This window comes from Lathamus discolor, chromosome 3 (assembly GCF_037157495.1).
Source record: "Lathamus discolor isolate bLatDis1 chromosome 3, bLatDis1.hap1, whole genome shotgun sequence".
Lineage (NCBI taxonomy): Eukaryota > Metazoa > Chordata > Aves > Psittaciformes > Psittacidae > Lathamus > Lathamus discolor.
Window position 1 is genome coordinate 25,969,587 of NC_088886.1, and position 23,508 is coordinate 25,993,094.

Genomic DNA, 23,508 nt, shown 5'->3' on the forward strand with positions numbered 1-23,508 from the left:
GTTTAAGATGGCCTAAGAGGCAGCAACTTCATTCTGGCCTAGTAAGAGCTTAAGAAGTTTTGCATAATCAGAGGCATATCAGTCATGTTACTCTTGATTGACAGTATGTGAGAAAAAATACTTACTGTGAAGCTTCAGAGACAGATAAGTAATACCCTCTCACATTCTGTTCTTAGATAAACCTAGTGCCAAACCTGTGAAAAACTGGAATGACTGGTTCAAGTGTGACAGTTGTTCCAAACTGAATATATGAAGGTATCTATCTGAACAAAGTTTGGGAAAAGAAAGGACAAAATCAAGCTTATTTGGCTGGAATGTTGCCATGTATTTAAGGAAACCAGAACTGACTACCAACATACAGCATCTCTGCTCATTCACAGAAGAGATCTTTTTAACACTAAGACTGTATTATTGACAAATTCGTAGCACAACTTCCAACCTGTGGTGCCTTGTCACTGTACCTTTATCGCAATACTCAACCAAATGTAATCTCTAACCAAACAACTACATGGAGAGACTAACACAATTCACTAAAGTTTGGTTATAAATGGAAGTTTCAGTAACAGTCGTGTAACCACTCTATTCCATTCTCATCTGTGCTAGGTCCTTGTTTGTAGGCAGAACAATGAAACAATGGCAGAACAATGCCAAATTACATGTGCAATCTGGAGTTAGAAGTCCCTAGCCAGAACTTTCTAACTTGCTTGAACTCAGATAACATTTTAGTCTGTCTTATTTTACTATCTTAAAGTGAGCCCCCTCTGAGTTGTAACCAGTGAGGTTTTAGGAATGATTAATTTTAAGAATATTCAATTTCACATTAACCTCATGTTCAGAAATGTTTGAAGACTTTTGGCCCCATCCACTCTTCTGCATTCTGTGCTAGCAATAAGGATTCAATAAACACTCCATAGCAGCCACAATGCCTCAGTTTGGATGTGAGCATAAATCCAAGTAAACGCCTCTGAGACCTTTTCACAGGAACAGTACCTTGACCACACACATGCTGTGATCAGGGGTAAATTCTGCTACATAATTCTAACACATCTGTCAAAAGAGTGAATAACTCAAATTTTCAAAATCCAGTTTGGTAAGAAGTGGTGGCTTACTTCAACAGGGTGTGACTGCAGGTCTGCAATATCCTCATCTATGAACAAAATTATTTGCATTGATCAGCTGCACAGTGAGTAGGGTAGTCATTTGTGAACATGGCAGCAGTGACTCCAGATTTATTGTCTTCCAGAAACTCAACATCCTCTGCCTTGACAGCTGCAGCAGCTTGAACCTGTTCTGTCAGGACACCTTCAGTTAGATGGACAGGGCCTTCTGCCTGTCCTGCTGTGTATGTGGGAGTGCTGTACTTCGTAAGGATAGTCTTAAATTGTGCCAAGGGCGCATTCGTGCGAACTCCCATAGGATCGAAGTGGGTTCTACTTACTCGGAATCCAGCTTCAGAGAGATAGTTTAAAAACTTATTTAACCTGAAAGAAAGAAACAAACAAAGTGAAAAACTAAACTAGCAATTTAAAAAGGAGTTGATGCTTGTAAGGGTGACTAAATACAAGTTAGGTATCAGTTGTTATAGTAATATGAGACCAGAAATTAAACAAAACCCTTACTTTGGCATGTTCATTCCTTTAATACTGTGTCTGTGGATATTGTAGTAAAATGCAGGGTGCTCAGCACTGTTCTCAGATTTTTGTCTCTTGGCTGCACTTCGAATCACTTCATCACTTCTTCTTTTTCCTGGACCACAAAAAATAACAGTGAAACCAGTGAATATTCAGTGAGACCACAAAAAAGTGCCAGTAAAGCCAAAGACAGTACGTAGAAAAAAGAGCCACATAGTAACTACACCTCTGTCAAGTAAGACAGCATTCTGCAGAGTTGAATGAAATCCAGCCTGAATTTAATTAATATGCCATTTTCAGTAATAACAAGTGAGTCAAGTAGGCTTCTTGTATTTAGCATTCAGTATTTAGCATTCTGCATTTATCAGTAAGTATGATTCTGGATGAAGATAAAGTAAAATCAGTATTTGGTGGGGGAAAAAACCCCATACTCCTGCATAGCAGTACTGTTAAATATAAAAATATAAAAAATAAATAAGTGAACACTAGGTTGGCTTAGCCATCACTTAAACTATAGTTTGATTTGAAACTGCTACAGCTAAACCAGAATGATCTACTTACCTTGTAGCAAGTAGGATTCTGGAGCAGTATTCAGTGTTTTAATATATACTCCACACTCTTCTAGAATTCAATTAAAAGTCAAAATTAATTCCACTATAAGACAGTAAAATGGCAAAATGCCTTGGTTAAACATAAAGAAAACATACCACATTCTAGCCTAAAGAAGGATGTGCAATAAGAAGCATGCGTACAGGCAACTTTTATATACTAACTCTCAGTAACTTGAATTTAGAGGGAATATTCAAAATGTGATTTCCTTTTATGACTAGAATAGCATTCCAATATAGAAAGCCATTTCTTTTGGCACACTGATTTGCAAACCCTACAGAGTGTGCACAGCATGCCAGCTGGAGTCTTCTCATCCCAAAAGCACATGCCCGCAGGATCAGGATACACTAAAGAACTAGCAGACACAGTATTTCCATCTCCTTCAGGAAATGCACTGGATCTCATGGCAGTCAACCTGTCTCCATGATATTTGGTTTAGGACATGTCACACTGATTCCAGATGTCCAAATCCAGTGCTCTGCCAAAGACCACCTGACAAGAGCTGACAAGGCCCACACTGCACTCAATTTTGTGGATACAATGCTGTTAGTAATAAGTTATCAAAGAGCAACATGTTTCTATATCACCGCAAAGCCAGTTCTTTCTGTGAACAGTCTGTCATTTTTCTTACCTTGTTTGTTCTCATCATAAGGACTATGGGCAGAAAAATGTTTTGAAGTTGTGCACTCTGCTTCACAAACTAATGTCTTCAAAAGTGGCTGAGCTTCATCCAAACCATACTGGACAGCCTCAAACAGCATCCTTCTGAGGAATCCAGTGTTAAAGAGGGGTCCTGACCTATGAAATGCAATACAGATGAAAATTTCAGACTTCTTAATGAAAGCAAAAAAGTTGCTCCAAAAACCTCTTGCCAAATAGATCAGCAGTTATGTTATCAGACTGTGTTCTTAACAATACTGAAGTGCTTTGTTTGTAATGATAGTAACATTGGTCTCATTTAAAAAAAAAAAAAAAAATCAGAGATCTCAGGAATGGCAATTTTATTTCTGCCCTACTATGCTGAGAAAGTAACTCCACCCTGAGAAGAAAGGTACTGTCAGTTGTAAGCCATTGTTATTACTACTTTGAAATGGTAAGAAAATTTAAGAGATTTTTGTTTCTCACAAGAGAAAATTTAAATATTAATTACCAAGCACTGTATTATTTACTACTGTCAGCACATATAAGAATTTACTAAATAAATTCTCCACAAGTACAGAGTAAAAAAAGAGTTGCTTAACATCTGGCAACTAGAGGAACACACAGGCAGGTTCTCCTGTGCAGGAGGTATTACATCAGTTGTACTGAATCTGAAATTTAAAGCGATGCTGTTATTGTTTATTAACTGGTTTGAACCCTGTTAACAAAAGCAAGAACTGAATACCATACTAAATTCAGATCAATCAAATGTTTCCTGAATTCCTTACCCAGCAGACTTGCATTTCTATTCTATGACTGAACGGCTGACCTCCAGAGGTCCTTCCAACCTGAACTATTCTCCAATTCTGTATTGAGTTCTGAACTTACCAGAGAGGACCAAGAGCTACTGCCGTCTTTCCGGGCATACTGCCATGACAATCACAAGGCAGCTGCTGGTAAGGGTTTTCTACCACAGAAAAACAGGAAAATAGTCAGGAATGCCTGCATTACTAGAGAAAGATGATACAGATATGAAGCAGGAGCTTACTTCAGTGAAGGTATTTGGAAGGGCAAGACACAGCAGATGTGTGACACATTCTCACTTCTGCCAAGCAGTGCTTATGAGAATTTAGTGACTGATGATTTGATATGTAATCATTATTAAAACACTGAGAAAGAAAAAAGTCATATAACTTCCTCTGTTTCTTGGCAGACTTTGACTAACAAGGAAATAATGAGCCTTCCTACACCTAACAGAAGCAGCTGTCCAAATTAACAGTAAATATCGACAGAAACCAGCCAATTACATCTACAAAACAGAGCCTACCTACAAGTTTTCTAAACCAAAGTCAGCCTGCTTGCAATTAAATCTTTAAGTAAACAAATCACTTGCTAATTAAGATCTCTATCATAACACTGTACTTATTGGTTATTCATTCCTGTCTTAGTATCTAATTGTTTTAATACCAATTAGTAGTAACAAGCTCATTGCATGCTCATGTGTGGGGCAGTCAAGACACCACAGTTAGCAGTTAAGATATCCAAGAAACCAAAACTTCGAAACAAGGTTTTTTTCTTTTATCTTCATTCAAACTACCATCTGGCTAGTAGCTACATCCTAGCTTAATTTTCGTCTCCTACCTCTGCTAACTTGTGTATAGAGCCCATGAACAGTCAACTTTTAACCTAGAGGCTGCCTTCACCTACCACTGTTACATGAATTACAGGAATAGTGTCCACCTTTCCTACCACACCTGCCAGGATACTTCCATCAGGCATGTACAGATACAGGGGGAAGTGATATTGTTTAGTCCACTACATATTATGGTAACTGAAATGAACAGCAGAAAAGCAATCTGACACTGAAATCTATGAAGCTGCCACTGTATGTAGGAACCAAACAGCAGCAAAGACTGTGCGACTTTTTATGCCCTTTCATGAGAAGACAGAGCCATGGATATATCAGGCATCCTGGCAGCTTCAGCAGCTACAGCTACTTAGGAGTATGTCCTGTCTAGAAACAAATCCAGTACATTTACAGCAAAATCCACACAGACAACTAATCTAACCTAGTATCATAAAGCGTGATACCTTCTCCACATCATACAGTGAGGCAGACGTACCTTCTTTGCCTCATACAATACAATCACTGTTACATTAAAGGGAATAATTACTTTACTAAAGGGATGTAAATATAAACAAGGCCTAAAGCATGAAACAGATATACAGGAATCAGGCCTTCTAGAAAGTGCAAAAGAAAAAATATTTACCTTCTACCATGTTACCCTCTTTCTGAAAAATTCTCTCTTCACACCACTGGCAATGGATGAGGTATCTTATTTTCTTGGCTGAATCATCTGCAGGGGATGGTCCCCTTAAAACTCTGACCACTACTAGAACAAAATGTTCTAGAGCTACAGCAAGTAAAACTTCAATGCCTTTGTTACAGCGAGCTGCAGCTCTATAAAGAAAACACAAACAGAAAACCAAATTGCATTGAATTTAGCAGACTAACATTGTCATGGACACCTGAACCTGCCGCAAGATTCTTGAGGTCATCCACTTTCTAGAAGGAGATACTAAAGAGCTGACAAAGCGATCAGGAGAAAGTGCGTTTCTTAACTGCCTAGTTTTGTCTCATTGCTGGAAAGCTAAGCACATCTTCTTTACATCTTTTTATCACGTTCAGAAATACTGCTCTGCCACCTGCATCATCTTTCTTTCCAAATACCTATTGCAAGACTATTGTAACAAAAACATATACAAACTAAATAAAAATCCAAGAACGTACAAATGTAGGGGGGCACACATGATGGTAAATCATTGCATGTTAATTGAACAGACTGTGGGAAGGAAAGCCAACAGTTCCTGAGTAGGCAATCATTGAGAAGAAAGAAGAAATCTAGGGAGCATGAGCACGTAACCCAGAACACAATTAAAACCTTTCTTGAGCAGCATGTCTGTATCTAAGAGTGCTCTGCAAGGAACAACCTTATGTACACAAATCTAAATATACTCAGGACAGTACTTGTACTCTGGCATTCTGAAGACCTCTGTATGCTTAATTTTCTCCCCATCCTTCCTGAGCAGTTGTCAGCCCTCTTGCCTAAATCTCTTTTTTTCCCAATTAGGAACCAGGTTTTATGTCTTCATTTATTTAACAGACTGAATTTACTGAGAATCTCTCTATGCAAATGACTGATTTCACAAGTTATTAATTACAAGCACCAGGATCTGAAGTGAACATCAGTTTTCACTGAAGCAAGTCTAGCTCTAATGCTTTGCTAGAAGCCATTCAAGCAGCTTAATTAATAATTACAAAGCCCTATGCAGCAGTAAAATGACAACATTGACAGAGGAATAAAAGAGTTTGCAGAAAGGCAAATCTGAGTACTAGTTTTTTATTACCACCATCAAAAAACCTCACCATCCCAGCCCCCACCCGATTTATGAATTTTCACCTTTCCCAGTCCTTTAGTTTAAAATTTAGATTATCTCATACCAGCACATGAAGAATATGAAATACTAATTTCAGAACAAGACATCTGGCTTTTAAAATTAGGGAGTTCTGGAAACTAATATGCACCATCTACAGCAACAGTCTTAGGTCTTTTATGGCTAATAATTTTCTAATAACTTTTTTACCATAATTTGAACTGATTTAGCAGTACCTTGTCACAGCAGCAATTACTATTCTGGCTGCCAGCTCCTTGTAGTACTCTGTTCTGACAATATTACATCCATAATGACGTAGGGCAACATGTTGAGCCTTTGCATATAGAGAACTGATGTCTGTGGATGTCAATGACACAATTCCAAGATTTCTCACATTTCTAAAGGCAGAATCCAGATAATTCACAGAAGTTCCAAAGGGGTCCAAATGGCTGAAAAGAAAGTGACACTGAGTACCTACAAATGCTCAAGAGTTTAGCTTTAAACTGAGGAAAACACTTATTATAAACTTTGCCCATGGTCATATTTAAAACAAAATAGGAAACTTGGACTAAAATTTTCAGCACACCTCTCATGAATTACTCTGAAATACTTTAGTGTCTAATTGCAAGACCCATGGAAACACTGTGCTGAAAAATACATATCACCACAAAGCCAGCAAGTAGTTCTTGTTGCATCCTGACCCACTGACTAATTCAAGTCACAAGAATATTGTCCTCAGGCTTACTTTTATCCTTAAGGGGAAGCTTTTAAAAACAGAAATATCTTCAAAGTTTATGTACTAAATAGTTAGGCTATTTTTCATCCTGAAGACCTACAGCTTAGATATGAATGTTAATCAATACAATCCCCCCCCCAATTACTCATTTTGATGTCTGTATAGGTTTTAAATGTATGCATCTATAAAACCAACTTGGAAGAGTTAGCCTACTTCAACTGAAAATGAATATGCTGCAAAATGGATGAAAACAAGAGATGCAATGAAGTCCTACAGAACAGCACAGAAAGTTACGAATTTTAAACTAATTAAAAGTTTTAAGAAAAAAAAAAAAAGACTAATTTGACACTTTATCAAACAGATAATGAAATTCTCTCTATATAAAAAAAGTTTGGCTTAAAATTTTCATGTATGTTTACAGTCTTCCCTGGATGTCAGAAGGGCTCAGTATTTTTTCCAGTGATTTCAAATTAAGATTAAAGTTCTACTCCTACAGCATTTCTGGGACAATAGAATTACATTTAAAATACCAACTGACTGTTGGTTGTTTCTTTCATTCTGACTTTCCCAAATTATCATACACTGGGAGATGGGGTAGGGTGTGTCATTATCAGACCAGATAATTATTAACAGAAACATTCAACACTTACATAAAATCAAATGATCTCAAATGCATTATAACATTGGCATCCATTTTTGTCACCTCAATGGTGTCAGGATTTCCTTCTTCATCTCCCACAGCTTCATCATGGTCTTCTTCCTTAATGTTCAATTTCACTTTCATTTTGTTTAAATGGCAGTTTTCCTGAATCATTGTCACAGAATTTTCATTACAATCATTAATCGTAACTTTCACAGAACTTCCAAGGTGCTTTGCCCACTGCAATCCCATTATACCTAAGGGAAGACAAAATTGTAACTCTGTGACAGAATAAAGATTTCTGGATTGCTGAATTTACTAAGAAAAAAATCATCCTTTTAAATACTTATCACACAGAAGTTTGTGTGATGTGAATTTCATCATATTCCTGCAAAAAACCTTCTGCCTCAACACAGTGATAATGGGGTATGTAAAGGGACAATCTGTCACATTCTTACATGGTAATAGGTAGACCGAAAGACCTGTGATTTCTGTGGCAAGCTGGACCCACAATATGTGGGAAAGTCCCTTGTCTTGTTTAACACTCCAGTGTAGCAGACAAGACTTCTGTGACAGACCACCATAAAACACCTACATGAGAATAAGTGCTGGGAAGATTTTCAGGCTGCCTCCAAGTATTTACTGGTGACTTCTGTAGTAAAGCCTGTGATTATACTGCATAAGTACAGGTCAGGAAGTACTGTGAGGTCTGGCCTAGTTCAGAATGGTGATGAATTCATTATCAACTTTTATAGAAAATGCTAAGCAGTAACTGCTGTTCTCAACTGTGACCTTAAGTTTACAGTAGCTGGCTAGTAATAAGGCAGCACTCTAGGTCTCTTCAGATTTTAGTTCCAGATGATTAAAAGACACTGATGTAACTACTTTACATTTACAGTTCATGTTCAGAATTTCTGTAATCAATTAAGGGATGATTCTGATATAGAAGCTTGGATTTCTCACCATTTTTAAACCACAGGTTGATTTTACAGCCAAATTCCACAGCCATGGAGTCAGAAGATAGGTGTGACCTTGGATGCAAGTTTAGGAAGATACCATTTCATGGCCCTTAAGGTGACTGACTTTAAAGGAGACCAATAAACTTTGATTTGATATTATGTACAGTCTTCTAAAAAGGCCTATTACCAGGGTCTTGACAGCTGTTTTTTTCAGTATGGAAGCTGATGACTGCCTAAGAAGGAAAGTATTCTTTACCTCACAGTATTTTTAAATACTTTTAAACCCCAGTTACTCCTGATTTCTGCAGCTTCATACTATTGGATAGTATTAGCAAAAAGATTAAAGAAAGATTAAAGAAATTGACCTTACCAGTGGCACCAAAAGCATCCAAACACTCTATAGGGTTACGTTCCTCAGCCAGAACAGCCAGCGCACAGAATATCAATTGCCTTGAAAAGAGAAAAGAATGGTCATAATAAGTTGAGAAGTATTTTTTCTTATTTCCCTTGAATATAAAACTAGAACATCTAACCTAATGTCTACCTTTTACGCAGAAGAACTGTATATTGAAAACCACAACTACCCTGAACAAATTCAATTCTGCAGCAGACATTCACATGATAAGATCTTGAATCAATTTACTAATTACTCATAACACTGGAAAAAGTGGCTAGCATTCAAAAGTAAATACTGGTCTTCCTATTTTCCTAGCACAATCTGATACTACCCTACTAAAGCTCTGTGTTTAAAAATATGTCAAAACCTCTGTGTTTAAAAATATGTCAAAACCAGGAACAGGCCTGGTTCTTTTAGGCATGGCCATACTGTGATTTGCAATGGCCTTCATGAGAGGCATGCCTTAGCTTTCAGACATATCTGAGCTAAATCTGGGTTGAAGTGCAGTTCCACGCATTGGTGTCTGTTCTCACAGCCTTCCTTTGTGGTACAGACACCACTTATGACTCTCCTCACAGAAAGACAGTGTTTCTTTCTTCATCATTTTTAATGTAAATAATGAGAAGACACTTGAGAGAATCTGAGTCCCAAGAGAAAAAAGCCTAGAATATGAAAAGTGTAAATTACAGGTATGCAGCTCTTCAGTTAGAGAAAAGAGAGCAGTGACTGTCCATAGTATCTTGTGGAGATGAACAGAAAAACACTAAGTTTACACAAGGAAGTTAGTTTTCAAGTGTGCTCCTTTCAAATCCTGTTACTCTCCATAAACTACTCATAGCAGAAAAATACTTCAATTGCTTCAGAAATTATAATATTTCCCATATAGTGTTCTTGGGTTGAAGTATTATTTGCCATGAGGAGTTTTCTGATGGAAATCTCTTTCTCCTGCTCTCTGAACTAAAGTTTTGCAGGGTTTGCTTTTCAAAATGCATAAGTATTTTTCACTACAAACTCAGCACCCCTCTGGTACATTCTCCCACTCTCTGATCTCTTACCTGTTGAGTTTCATTTTAGGGTTGAAATAAGAATCTGTTTTATGAGGTGTGGAGTAGTTGGGAAGAACCCGCACATCTGTGGCCGACTCTTTCAGCACTTCTAGAGAAGACTTGGGAGCAGGAACTGGAAGAAAGTAATCATGAGGAAAGGAAAGAATTAGTGAGAATTGACATTAACTTTAACACATTTGATGAATTAAATTAGGAATTTGCTCCCATATTGCAAGAAATCTTTATGCTGTAATCCAGCAAGCAAGTTAACAAGTATGTTGGGGAGAAAAAGCAAGCAACAATTTAGCCTCTAGTCCCGAGAGCAGCAGATATAGATCAAACTACCACAATCTTCTTCCCATAAAACATCAGATTTGTTTCTCAGTTGGGCTCCTCTGTATCCACTCAAATTTAAGAAAGCAATCCCCTGAACCTGAGGCTTAGCACATTTGTTTTACATGTTCAAATATGAAACATTGCCAATTAATTAAAACCCTATTAACACAATCCTGAATACAGATCAACAAACTGCAAAAAAATCCCCTCAAAATACTTTGATCTCTGTAAGTTATCAAACAGCTTCAGGAAATGTGTATAGACAGCACAAGCATAGGGCAAATTTCAGCACTTAAGCTTTGTATAAAATAGCCTGTGGCAAAACCGATTTGACAGCTGTAAACACATGCTGTCATTCCTCTGAGCAATTTGTCCCCAGTCTAATGGTAAGCAAAATTTACCCAGGAATGACCAGGAAAAACTTGCTGGCTACCAACTAGATACCATCCAGTGCTCAGCCTGCCTATCTCAGTGCTTTCAAACACACAGATTGCCTATCTATGAACTGCTCTACCACATGTTCCACATTCATAGTCTGCAGGCATTGCTGAAGCGAGTACAAAGCATGAAGTATCTGACCTCTAAGTTTCTCCCCTCCCTGCGAGGAAAAGTAGCCACATGCATTTTGTTAGGAAATAACAATTGGGCCACTCTTTACAAAGAGCTCTGAAGGGAACCATATACACAGCAGTATTTCACAACATAAAATCTAAACAGGTTTTAGTTAAAGGTATGGAATATGGTATGGGATGGCACTACTATTGCTTCTCAGACATTCAAACTGATGTCCAGACACTAAACTGCTATTCCTAAATGCGTATTGGTAACAGAAAGACGTGTGAACCTCACGGCTCCCAGAATAATCTTTACTATAGTGTATCAAGAGAAAATCATTACACCTACACAGAGACAAAAAAAGAAATCAGGCTAATTCTCAACACATGCTACATATAACAGGATTGAATGTTTTATGTAAGTAAAAATATACCTGTAATAAACCTTGATTCAGTTTCTCCTTTATTCACGTGACGATTGATATGACCTATCATGTCACTCCTTCTTGTGATAGTTGCTGAACAGATAATACAATGGTAATGGGCTCCCATCTTTGAAAATGTCTGTAAAATACATGTAGTTTCAGAATACATAAACATGGTTAAAGCGGAGCTATACCTGAACACAGGCATATGAAGTCATCTTTCTTTTACCTCCAGTGCATACAAAGTATTTTGAATCTACAGCTAGAGAGACTGTAAATAATCATACCCGCAGGGCCAGCACAACAAAGCACAGCTATCCTGGCACAGCACCGCATCCAACTGAACTCTGCCAATACTCCATACACTCAGCACACAGGGAAGGAACTGAGAAGCATCCATTACTTGGCCTAATGAACCTTTCGTCTCTTCCACACAAAGCTGCTGTTTACTCCAACATAATCTAGGCAGCTACACACCAAAATAAGAGATCCAACTACATTCAACTACTCAAGGATTATATCAAATAGTTGTACTCTGGACTGATAAAGTTTTGGTATCCCACATCAGACAGCAAGATGTATTTTGCAACTAAGTAGACTGCAGAAGTTCCCCTACCCATTTTCCCCACTCTGTAGGATAACAAGTACATCTGTGATTCAGCATTTTTTACCTGGTCTCCAATAAGGTTTGGTTTCACTGGATGACACGGTAAGTGACAGATGCACATTCGGTACCCTGGAAAATAAGTTCTTGTCACATCACAGTACAATAAGTAAACACAATGTAGTTTGTCCTATACTGAATGGTCTCATTTAAGATTATCAAATACTTCCACGAGACAGCAGTAAGAGAACATTGTCAATTATTTGGTACATTCACACTTTGCACAAGGAAATTTATCAGCTAATTATACATTTCAAAATTTAAAATGCACGAAAATTACATATGAGCTATTATTTAGTAAGTATGTCAGCATCCTAGAAAGCTACATTGAGTCTTCAGGTTATACAGTATATAACTTTCAAAACTACTTAAGAGCATTTTACAAAAATACTGTAACCTAGCTAAAAGATTAGTGTGAAGACTCCTATAAAACATATGTTCCACAGTTAAAAAGCCACACCAAAGAACACCCAGCACAACAAAAAAGACCTGCGTGCAAAACCAGAACTCCAGTCCGATCTTTTTCAGTTTAATCTTGTCCATCTTCCAATTTTATTGCCTGCAAACCCATACACCTAGTTCTTTAAAAAACACATATTGCTCACTTCCTTTTCCTTCTTAAAGTTCTTGTAGAGATTTTAATGCAACTTACAAGCAGACCTGTTAGGGCTCCTAAACACTAATACCAAATAAGCATGTCTATTAAGTACTTGCCTGAAATTATGGAATCTTTATAACAAGCCAAAAATGATCACATGTGCATGTGTCTGATTATTAACAATATAACCAAAACTTTTATTCAAGTAATTCTCATTACATACGTATTTTAAATGTTATAGTAATTTTTATGGCATGCCAAGCAATTGTTTCATTTGCATGTCAAATACAGAGTTCTTTTACATTTACATTTTACATCCCAGGTCAAAATTCATTGTGTCAAAATATGATTCTGATTCCAAGCTGGTTAACAAGATGGAAGTCAAGAGGAATTTTAAAAGACGAAACAGAACAGTGTCCTACATGTCCACAATTTCTTCTAGTATTTACTGTTTAAATAGGATTCAGAGCAGCCCTGTGGAGAAGGACATGGGGGTGCTGGTTGATGACAAAACGAGCATGAGCCGGCAGTGTGCGCTCACAGCCCAGAAAGCCAACCGTATCCTGGGCCGCATCAAAAGGAGTGTGACCAGCAGGTCGAAGGAAGTGATCCTGCCCCTCTACCCTGCTCTTGTGAGACCTCACTTGGAATACTGTGTGCAGTTCTGGTGTCCTCAACATAAAAAGGACATGGAACTGTTGGAACAAGTCCAGAGGAGGGCCACAAGGATGATCAGGGGACTGGAGCACCTCCCGTATGAAGATAGGCTGAGAAAGTTGGAGCTGCTCAGCCTGGAGAAGAGAAGGCTGAGGGGAGACCTCATAGCAGCTTCCCAGTATCTGAAAGGGGCCTATAAGGAAGCTGGGGATGGACTATTCATTAGGGACTGCAGTGATAGGACAATGGGTAGCAGGTTCAAACTTAAACAGGGGAAGTTTAGATTGGATGTAAGGAGGAAGTTCTTTACTGTAAGGGTGGTGAGGCACTGGAATGGGCTGCCCAAGGAAGTTGTGAATGCTCCATCCCTGGTGGTGTTCAAGGCCAGGTTGGATAGAGCCTTGGGTGGGATGGTTTAGTGTGAGGTGTCCCTGCCCATGGCAGGGACATTGGAACTAGATGATCTTAATGTCTTTTCTAACCCTAACTATTCTGTGATTCTATGCCCGACATTACCTTCAAATTCAACAGAAACTTTCCAGTGTAAATTCTGAAGGTGCCGATGAAGCTTATGATTATAGCAAGCTCTGAATTTCTCCTCAGGACATAAAGGACAAGGCTTCTTTTCATCTGAAAATACAAATAAACAAAAAGTATGAGAAACATAAGAAATGCTGTTACCACTCACGTTAATATAAATGCATGCTAAGAGGAAAAAAGAATGAAGGTACCATTAATGGAAGTTAAGGATTTATTCCCAGGGGTATATTCCATTTAGGTACATACAAACTTCAAATTTATGCATCATCTCTTTCTGCTCAATTGAATAAAGACAAGAACCACTACGACTTTGAAGATCATCAATGCCTACAATCTTTAGCTTTCGTTTTCTAATATTTTTTACTCCAGCAATGTAAAATTACTGCAGAGTAACACAATTTTATAGATGAAGTCTAGACACTTGCAGTGTCTCAAAAAAACACCCAACCGAACTGAAGAGGTTAAACAAGACTCTGTCTTTCATTCTCCCAAATCTTTTAGATAAAAAAGCAGCTCCTATCTTTTTAAGCTGCAAAAAAGGGAATGTACTCCATGTTAAAGTAATTTCAGTTCCTAGTAATCCTGTGTAAGGGACAAAAAAGCAAAGGCAAGATTATCTGAAATCAAAGGTGTTAAAAGTACTAACCCAAATAAAAACTAGCTATCGGGAGACCAAGGCTGTAGAGCTGTACACAGGGATCATGTATCAGAACATGCATACACCTGCTGCTGGGGCAGAAGACTGCTGAATGTCAACCAATCTCTTGCTGATCTCAGCAGAAAAGATTCTATGTGTTAGAGCAGTACTGAAACGCACCATGCAAAATGGGCATCTATAAGAACAATTACTTGCCTTAGAATTGCAAAACAGTACAATTCCTTTATGACTTTTTCAATGAGTGGATTAGTATGCTCATGCACAGTCCCATGCCACTGGTGCCAACAAAGGCAGCCTGAAGCTCACCAAATAAATCACCATGTTCTCTAACATTGCTTAGCCTCTTTTATTGAGTTATGATTTACTAAGTAACAAATACACAAGGCAAATTAACAGACATGGCAAAAGAATGCTATGTCCGTGGCAGAATTAAAAAAACAAAAATCCACCTTCCTATTGAGAATAGACAAGGGTATAACACATTTCTTTCCACTACTGTGGATTTACATATCACTCAGCTCAGGAACAGATACAAGTACCAGACTTGTGAGATACTTATGATCTATCTCCTCATTAAAAAAAATGGAACAAACTCTCTATAGAAGTTTTAGCGTATTTGTTAGTGAAATTAAACAGACATGGAGATAGGCTATTATTTTCAATGGCCACTGTAAAAGATGATTCAGGCACAAGAGCCCTAGTATACAGAGCCCATGTGGACACTTATGTTTTTTGTGATCTATGAATAAAAACTAGTTTCACTTGCAAGGGCTGCCACTACCAGCACTTCATATATAGATGTAATCAGAGAAACACTTAAAGTTGTAATAAAACCACTTTGCAGTCTTAAAGCAATCTTCTGATGTAGAACTGGCTCAGAAATTAACACAAAGTGGGGAAAAAAAAACCCAACAAAACCAAACCAAACCCCCCAGATCATCCAAACAGAATACATATTTATTTAAACGGACACTTCAAACACAACAATAAGCTTCCCTGTGTAAACCACTACTGCTACCACCAATAGTAAGAGTGATAAAATACAATTGCTCACCATCTGCTGACTGATACCCAGCCCAACCTGAGCAGCAATCTGTGCCTTTCGGGCAACTCCCCCCAGTTTATATTGTGGCCATGATGTGTTATGGTACGGAATACCCCTTTGGCTAGTTTGGGTCAGGTGTCCTGTCTCTGCTTCCTCCCAGCTTCCCCTCCTCCCTGGCAGAGCATGAGACTGAGAAAGTCCTTAATCAGAGTCAACATTACTTAGCAACAACTAAAACATTGGTGTTACCAGCATTGTTCCCAGGCTGAAAGTCAAAAACACAGCACTGCACCAGCTACTAAGAAGGAGAAAAAATTACTGCTACAGCTGAACCCAGGACACCTTGTTATTCTGGCACTGGAAGTAAAATAAAAATTAGACTAAGCTGCTGATGAATACGTAGAATTAACACCGTACTGATCAATGCACAGTGTCAACACTAGGAATGTTACAATGCGGAGGAAAAAGAAAGGAATCACTAAAGCATTAAATTTACTGAAAGAATACAAAATTTGATAAGGAAGTGAACAAATCATAAAGCTATTTTGTATGAAACCCCTAGTCATCAAGCATTAGAAATATATGTAATGTGTTAGAAATAAAAACTAAGAAAAAAATGTAAATACCTATAACATGAAGTTCTGGGACACTGACACAGTAAACTCACCTTCTTTCACATCAGCTAGTTTCTCTAGATCAGCAAGATGTCTTTGAATTGAAATGTGTTTCTCTAAAAAGCAGAGATATTTAGAAGTTAAACATCACTAGTTAAAAGTTTACTTTACTGCTATTTTTCTATGCATCATTTAAAATCTAACACTATTAGAGAATAACTACAGTATCAAGTAGAGCATTTCTTTGTGTCCTTTAAATTCCATGGTAGAAAAAATGACTGCAAAATTAATCCCTAGAATGGTTCTTTAACAAGATTCGTGTGTTTCTACACTCTTCTTAATGCTGACACACATAAAATTTCTCTAATTGGAAAGACCTTCATTTTGCTTGCTTCAAAGAAAAAGCAGGCTGAAAAAATGAAGTCACATTCCATTTATTTCAGATTTTAAATGCTTGGCATTGTTAGGTGAATGCAAAGCACACACAAAGCACTATAAAAACATCCTATAAACTGTCTGGCAAAATTGAAATAACACCTAGAAGTAGGCCAATTGTAAATAACAATTATTTACTGTGTAGCCAGGATACATTAAGTTCTATCATTTTTTTTTTTTCCTTAGGAGTGTTTAACTTTTAAGTTTACCTCCTGATTTTTTAACTTATTAGTCAAGGGAAACAGTGGAAAATTTGCTAAAACCAAGATACTTGGCTTATCCAATAAATCAGCTCTATTGGCTTTAGCATACAGAATATCACTAATATCAGTATATCAGTAATACTGATTCTATAGTAATTTTAAAGCTTTTACAATGTGTTTACAAGATTTGTCTTCACATTTTCTTAGGTGAAATGAAAATAGCAATTGTTTAATGCACTTAAGATATAGAGGTGAATTTTAAAGCAGGGTTAAAAGCAATTCCTAGCTTTTCATTTCAGCATTTAGGTACCAATGATTTTTCTCTGACGTCTTTGGTGCCCTTAGCATCAGAGTCTAATGTAAATCATACCTCATCCAACCCCAACTTCTTTTGTCACTATGTATTTGCCAATTTCAGCAGTGATTTCTAGAAATGTTAGTAAGGGGAAAACGGCACCTCATTTCAAAGAGATTGTCAGCACCTTAAGAAAATAATTTATTTAGATGCATGGAAAAACGTATCATACCTACTGGATGTATGGAAAATGAGATTTCATATTCCCTTTACCTTTCTTCCCACTAATTCTACCTTTCTTGTAATTTCCTCAAGTACACAACACACATATTAAGAGTTTATCAGCAAACCTCTTGGATAATCAGATGACACATCCAAAATATTGCTGTCGGATTCCCTTGTGGATTCTTCCTCCATTCCTTTTTCATCAGTTTTCAGTTCTGACTTGGCAACTTTCACATCCACATCGTTGCTTTTCGCATTTCCAGAGACAATCAGGCCATCTTAACAAAATCGAACAGACAAAAAAACAGTAAGAGTGTTGTTGACAGAACTGAATTATACTAATATATTTGTTTCTAATAATTTGGTGCTTCCAACAGGAAAAACCAATTACAAGTGTGAATGAAAACAGGAATACACAAACAGTATGTTGGAGAATAATACAAGATTAATTATCGCTCATTCTGAGAAATAATGCCATCCTGGACAGGCAAAACTATTTGCCCATCTGTATCATCAGATATTTGAAGTTAACAAAGTAGTATTTACATGCTATTTTCTAGCAAAATGCAGTGCTAGCAGGACAAAGCAGGCAAGCAGGAGGCCTAAATACTCATAACAATATACTAGTGACTAAGAAAATTTGAAAAGAGAAATTTAGAACTGTTTATGACTAGCTGAACAATCTGAAAGGAGAGGACTAAAGAAGGAACTTGCTACCATCAAGGGCCATGGTGAGGGTTAAGTGCTGGTGCCATTAACATCTGCATATGAATTACTTCTCTGGGGTACTCGTGTGCCTACATGTGACTCAAGAATTACTTCTCTGGGGTACTCGTGTGCCTACATGTGACTCAAGAATTTAAAGAAGACTTAAGAGGCTGAGCAATTGGGCAATAAATTGAGAAAAAAGGTCATGTGGTAGACTTGGGGATAAAGCCCAAAACTGATTTCCCTGGCCAATGCACGGACTCTAAACAGAGCATCACCAGTCAGGACAACCACTTTGGGATTTTAAAACACGGTTTTGATGAAAGTAAGAGATACAAATCCTCAAAAGCAGTGGGTTCCTCTCCTCACAGACAGGTGTTGGGAAGTAGAATCATAGAATAGTTAGGGTTGGAAAGGACCTTAAGATCGTCTAGTTCCAACGTCCCTGCAGGACACCTCACACTAAACCATGTCACCCAAGGCTCTATCCAACCTGGCCTTGAACACCACCAGGGATGCAGCATTCACAGCTTCCTTGGGCAGCCCATTCCAGTGTCTCACCACCCTTACAGTAAAGAACTTCTTCCTTATATCCAATCTAAACTTCCCCTGTTTAAGTTTTAACCCTTTAGCCCTTGTCCTATCACTACAGTCCCTAATGAATAGTCCCTCCCTAGCATCCTTTTTTGAAGAATTCCTCAAGACAAGGGAGGCTGTCAAGAAGTACTAGGAAAGGATGCTGAAATCCACATTCAACTGGCACTTTGAATGCTATTGCCCTGACCCCCAGGCTTCAAAGAGACAGGTAGAACAAGGAAAGTTTTCAAAAAGGGTAACAAGAAATAACAAAGGTATGCCTTCACTTCTTAGCCATTGAGAAGCAACAGAGCAGACTATGACTTTTCAACCTGGATAAGACAGATGTCTACAAGATCATGAGATGCTGAGAAAGCAGAGAAGCCAACCACTCACTGCCTATTCCAACACAACTGGGATGTACCCCATGGAGGAATCAGCTGGAAATCCATAGAAGAAAAATGTTCTCTATGCGACCTACTGTTAATGCTGTGGACCTCCCTGCCACAAGCTGCTGTGGATGCTGTAAGCTTACCTGTGCCAAAGCTTTGTGGATGAGAAATCCACTGTGAGACTTCAAGAAAATATGAACTTCGCTTCAAGAAAACTGGGAATAACAAACTGTTTTGTGTTTGAAGGCATTTCCGGAGGATGCATTAATGTTTACTTGCTCTGTTTTGCTAGTCTTCCCTAGCCATCTACTCCTGGCCACTAGTGAAGACATAATAAGGGGTGGAACGATCTTAAAGCAGTTCTTATAATTCCCCTGGGGTTTTTCAATTGCTTACTTTTAAGCATTGCAGTTGGATACAAATCTTTGCTATTATGTATAAAAAACTCCAAACACAATAACAAAACTCAGAGGAAACTGAAGGAATACCTCAAGACAAGGGAGGCTGTCAAGAAAATGTTTAGAAAAATAAAAGCACAGAGTAAGATTTTATGTACCTTACAATTTATCAAGACCAGCACGTCTAATTCAGAAAGCATTGCTGTATTTCTCACAGATCTATTTTGAAGCTGACAACTCACCTGAGAGAGACTTGTATTTCACATTAAATGAATAAGAAAATCACGCTGCTACTGCTGCAAGATTGCAGGATTTTTAAAATGCCTATCAGGAACCACTGACTGTGCACAAACAGAAAAATACTCAAAAAAACCCTAAATTATACTTTTTTTTTTTTTTTTTTTAAGTGGAAGAGACTGATCAATTCTGACGACTGCAGGAGCAAATGCCTGGCGTCGATGCCACATTTAGCACGGCTGGAAAACCGACGCAACCAACTTAAACGCATCTGGCTGAAAATACTGAGAAGGGCACACAACGCGCGGGCACGGCACACATAGCATCCCCATCCCGCCTCCAGCAGGCCAGGATTGTAAAGGGACCTCGTGGACTCCGGTTGGAAATAATAAAAGATGATGATAAACGAAATTTCACCGAATTGACAAAAGGGCGATAGAAGCCCTGGTTTGCTATTTCAAAGTTCCCTGAGCACCGAGACCACCGCCAGGGCTCAGCCCCGGGCCGGGCTGCCGCAAGGACCACGTGCGACCCCGCCGCCTGCGCCGCACCGGCCCCGTTCTACACATGCCGGTAAAACGGGGAAAACCGAGCTCCATTCACTCCGCAGCGGTTTCACGGTGCAGGTGGAAGGGGAACGGAGACGGCACGAAGGCGGCTGCAGGCGCCCGGCTGTAAATTCAAACCCTCACGCATGGCGCCCGCCCGCCCCTCTCAGTGCCTGCTGCCACGCGCCCCCGGGAAGAGGGGCAGCGGCTGCTCCCCGCAGAGCTGCGGACGGAAGGCCGGGCTCCCACCACGCCGCCTTGGCCGCCCACCCGCCCGCTCTCGCCCCCCCGCCTCGGCCCTCACTGAGCGCTGCGGTCTCGCCGTCGCCTTCAGGGTTCTCCTCATCCTCGTCGCAATCGTTCTCGAGCCCTGGCTGCCTCCGCTCAGGAGACAGCCCAGCCGGCGAGGCCTTCGCAGCCTCCTCCGCTGCCATCTTCTTCGGAGACAGCCCGGTGGCGGACGAAGGGAGCCAAATCAAGGCAAAGGCACACGCCGCCGTACCCACACACCGCTCGCCCGAGAGGCGGGCGGCCGAGCACGTACAGCGAGAGAAGAGGCGGGCCCACACCGCCTACATTTCCCAGAGCACCTTGGGACCCTAGCTCCTGCGGAACGCGGGCCTGGCCCAGCGCGCACCGCGGTGGGGAGGAGCCAGGCCGAACGAGGCCAGGCCGGCCTCGGGCGCTATTCCTGTCGAGGAAATTCCCAGTTCCGGGAGGGGAACTGCTCTCGGGATACGTCAGAGACCCCTCGGCTAGGACCGCCGTCCTGAGGCAGGCCGGTCCGGCGGTCTGGGGGTGCAGACCCACTGCCCCCATCGGTTTCCACTTCCACAGGAGGGTGCGTCCGGGCTGGCTCCTTGTGAGGTGGGGCCGCTCCTGTGCCTTACTGCTGTGGGAGCGAAAGAGGGAAGGAACGGGGAATGCCGGCAGCTGCCGGGGGTGGGCGAGCTGGCCTTCTGGCTTGTGCCAGCAGGAGTGCCCCTGTAGTTGGCCTTTTCTTTCCGCGTGGTGTTGGAGAGTAAGAGGCTGTAGCTTCTTGGGTCGTGGCGGAGCAGTAACTTCCGACAGTCACTTCAACCCGCCTATGTTGACGACTGCCTTAAAGAGCTCTGTGTTTAGTGAGTCTTCCTTGTTTTATGGCTGAGCTCCTTCTGTGGCTTGTCTGTTTAAATGGTTGACTTACACTATGAAAATTCACCTCTGAAGCTTTGGGAGCTTCTGGTGGAGCTTTCTTACAGCCTTCAAACCTCTCCTGGTTCGCGGCAGGCTCGCAGGGCTAGTTTATGCAAGGTGTGGTGTAGCTGTTGTGAGATGTCATGATATTATACCTAACCCAGAGAAAAGGGGGGGGACGGCCGAAAGCAAGAGTTGTGTAGTTGGAACTGCTTTAAAACTTGATGTTTGTATGACTAACTGTTAAAGGATGTTTGTTTCTACTGGTCTGGTACGTTTACCGGTACAAAATGTGTGTCTCTAGAGCAGATGGTAAAATAACTGTCATTCTATTTATTTATTTTTTCCTGTGAAGTTCTCTCAGCAGTTAGACGTAATTACTGTTAAAATCTTCTGGAACCTGCTGTGGCTCTGAAATGAGAAAATAGGAGTATTCGAGTATTCTTTTTTCTATATGCAGTTAAAATTTAATTTTTATACCAGCTGGAAATAACTTGAAATAAATAATAATGGCAACACTGTTTTTCTTAGCATTTGAAGATGTCTAAAAAGAAACTGAAGAAATTAAGTGGAAAGGAAGACAGTTTGGATGGCCCGGATGACAAAGTAGGAACAGCTATATTATTACTATGATGATTATTTTAATTCAAACCCCCACATTCAAGCATGAATTGTTTAGCAGTCTTGTGAAAGAAGGCTGAATCAAATGTAAAGGTGGGGTTGTAAATAGAAGGATTGAATTTGTCAGTTAACTACAGGTTCTAGACAGATCTTCTTCTCCAGAGGTTATAAGTAGTGTGGGTATCAGAAAACAAAAGATTTTTAATTTTTAGTATATTTTTCTGGTTGATCTAAGTCAAGTTTAAAACAACTGCTAAAACCCCTACTGTTTTTCTGGAGTATTCTTTATCTTGAATCATATGTCTTAATTTTATGATTAATTACAAATTGTACTTCACAACATTTTAGCAAGTAACTCTCATATATTTAATTTTAACCACTGAGACAGAAATCAATGACCAAAATTCTTAGAATATGCTGGTACATATTTGTATCTAGTGAGTAAGCTTTCAGTGAATCACTTGGAAAAACGCAGGTACTACAGGGAGGATAATCTTTCTGGTCGTGTTTGCATGTAGCTTCCTATTCTTTCTTCATTATTTGTATTGCTTTCTGGGAAGTTATTTCCTGCCAGTAGTGTAATATATTCAAATAAATCCACACTTAATATTTGCTAGACTTATTTTCCCTTGTATTATGCAAGGTATGTGTGAAAGAAGAGAGCTTGTAACTGTCTTACCATAAATGTCTCAAAAAAACCACTTGGAAGTGTGTATAAATGAGTGTGATATTGTAGCCTTATAAACTGAGTTAGACATGCTAGAAGTCTTTTGCTCTCTTAGAAAAAGTTGTTCAAAGCCAAATATTCTTTTTTTTTTCCTCCTTAATTCCTTATTATTCAATTTATCTTTTGACGTTAACTTATCCTAAGATCTATGGTTTATGTTGGGTTTTATTTGGCGTTTTGTGTTTGGGTGTTTTGTTGTTTGGTTGGTGGGTTTTGTTTGGTTTTTTTTTTTGTTGTTGTTGCCTTGGGTTTTTGGTTTTTTTAATGTTTTTTGGTTGTTTTGGTTTTGTTTGTTTTTTTGCTTGTGTAATACAGAAGTTAAAAACTTGGATTAAAATGTCATACTCTAGCTGTATTGCCTTTGTTAATGCCTATACCAGTTTGAAGCATACAGAGTTTTAACTGTTGCCTGACACTTTGGTCTGAGAGTACCTTAAATCTGCTATATACAGATATTGACAAGCATAAGCAATGGTGAGAACCCAAACTAATAATATTAAACAGAAGGAAGCCTCTGAATAGTATCAAGTGTTTCTTCAGTGTGATTGTATTACCTATAAGAGGTATCTTGAGCTCTTACAGGTGAAAGTAACTGTTTAAGTGGATTGTGTGTTTGTTTTGGTTTGTATGTGTGTGTAGTATAAACATGACAACAGATTACAGAAAACTTTAGGCCTGTTTGCTTTTAGCTGGTGGAGTGAAAGTACAGGGTGGGCAACATGTAGGGTTCCACACCTTGGGTGTGCGTACAGCTGGAGCACCCACGTCCTCAGCAGCATGAGCG

General features: G+C 39.3%; 2 protein-coding genes across 7 annotated transcripts in view; one reads left to right on the forward strand and one right to left on the reverse strand.

Moving 5' to 3' along the window:
* Positions 1 to 300: 300 nt before the first annotated feature.
* TRMT1L (tRNA methyltransferase 1 like) lies at positions 301 to 20,799 on the reverse strand. The gene is made up of 16 exons (XM_065674221.1): positions 20,505 to 20,799; positions 17,467 to 17,619; positions 16,237 to 16,299; positions 13,843 to 13,956; positions 12,079 to 12,143; positions 11,417 to 11,546; positions 10,102 to 10,225; positions 9,020 to 9,099; positions 7,701 to 7,947; positions 6,551 to 6,763; positions 5,150 to 5,340; positions 3,768 to 3,846; positions 2,872 to 3,038; positions 2,193 to 2,252; positions 1,620 to 1,746; positions 301 to 1,481 (listed from the first exon to the last, which is right to left on the reverse strand). Exons 1-16 carry the CDS (start codon positions 20,632 to 20,634, stop codon positions 1,160 to 1,162), a joined length of 2,265 nt encoding a protein of 754 aa, XP_065530293.1. The 5' UTR covers positions 20,635 to 20,799; the 3' UTR covers positions 301 to 1,159.
* A 5-nt stretch (positions 20,800 to 20,804) lies between these two features.
* Positions 20,805 to 23,508, forward strand: part of SWT1 (SWT1 RNA endoribonuclease homolog) — a 37,287-nt gene continuing 34,583 nt past the window's right edge. For 4 of the 6 annotated variants that reach the window (XR_010611477.1, XM_065674216.1, XM_065674218.1 and 1 more), the window contains exons 1-2: positions 20,953 to 21,067; positions 21,908 to 21,982. Coding sequence is in view for 5 of the 6 variants with exons in the window: in XM_065674216.1 (XP_065530288.1) it covers positions 21,917 to 21,982 (66 nt within the window). In the remaining variant the exon portion in view is untranslated. Of the gene's footprint in view, positions 21,068 to 21,113; positions 21,322 to 21,907; positions 21,983 to 23,508 lie in introns of those variants that run through there. The other 2 variants (XM_065674220.1, XM_065674217.1) reach the window with 2 other exon arrangements.

Coding starts and splice junctions, on each gene's coding strand:
- TRMT1L (XM_065674221.1), bottom strand. CDS start 20,634: ATGGCAGCGGAGGAGGCTGCGAAGGCCTCGCCGGCTGGGCTGTCTCCT. Junction 17,620..20,504: donor CGGCGAGACCGCAGCGCTCA/GTGAGGGCCGAG, acceptor GATTTTGTTAAG/ATGGCCTGATTGTCTCTGGA. Junction 5,341..6,550: donor GTAATTGCTGCTGTGACAAG/GTACTGCTAAAT, acceptor TTTTCTTTATAG/AGCTGCAGCTCGCTGTAACA.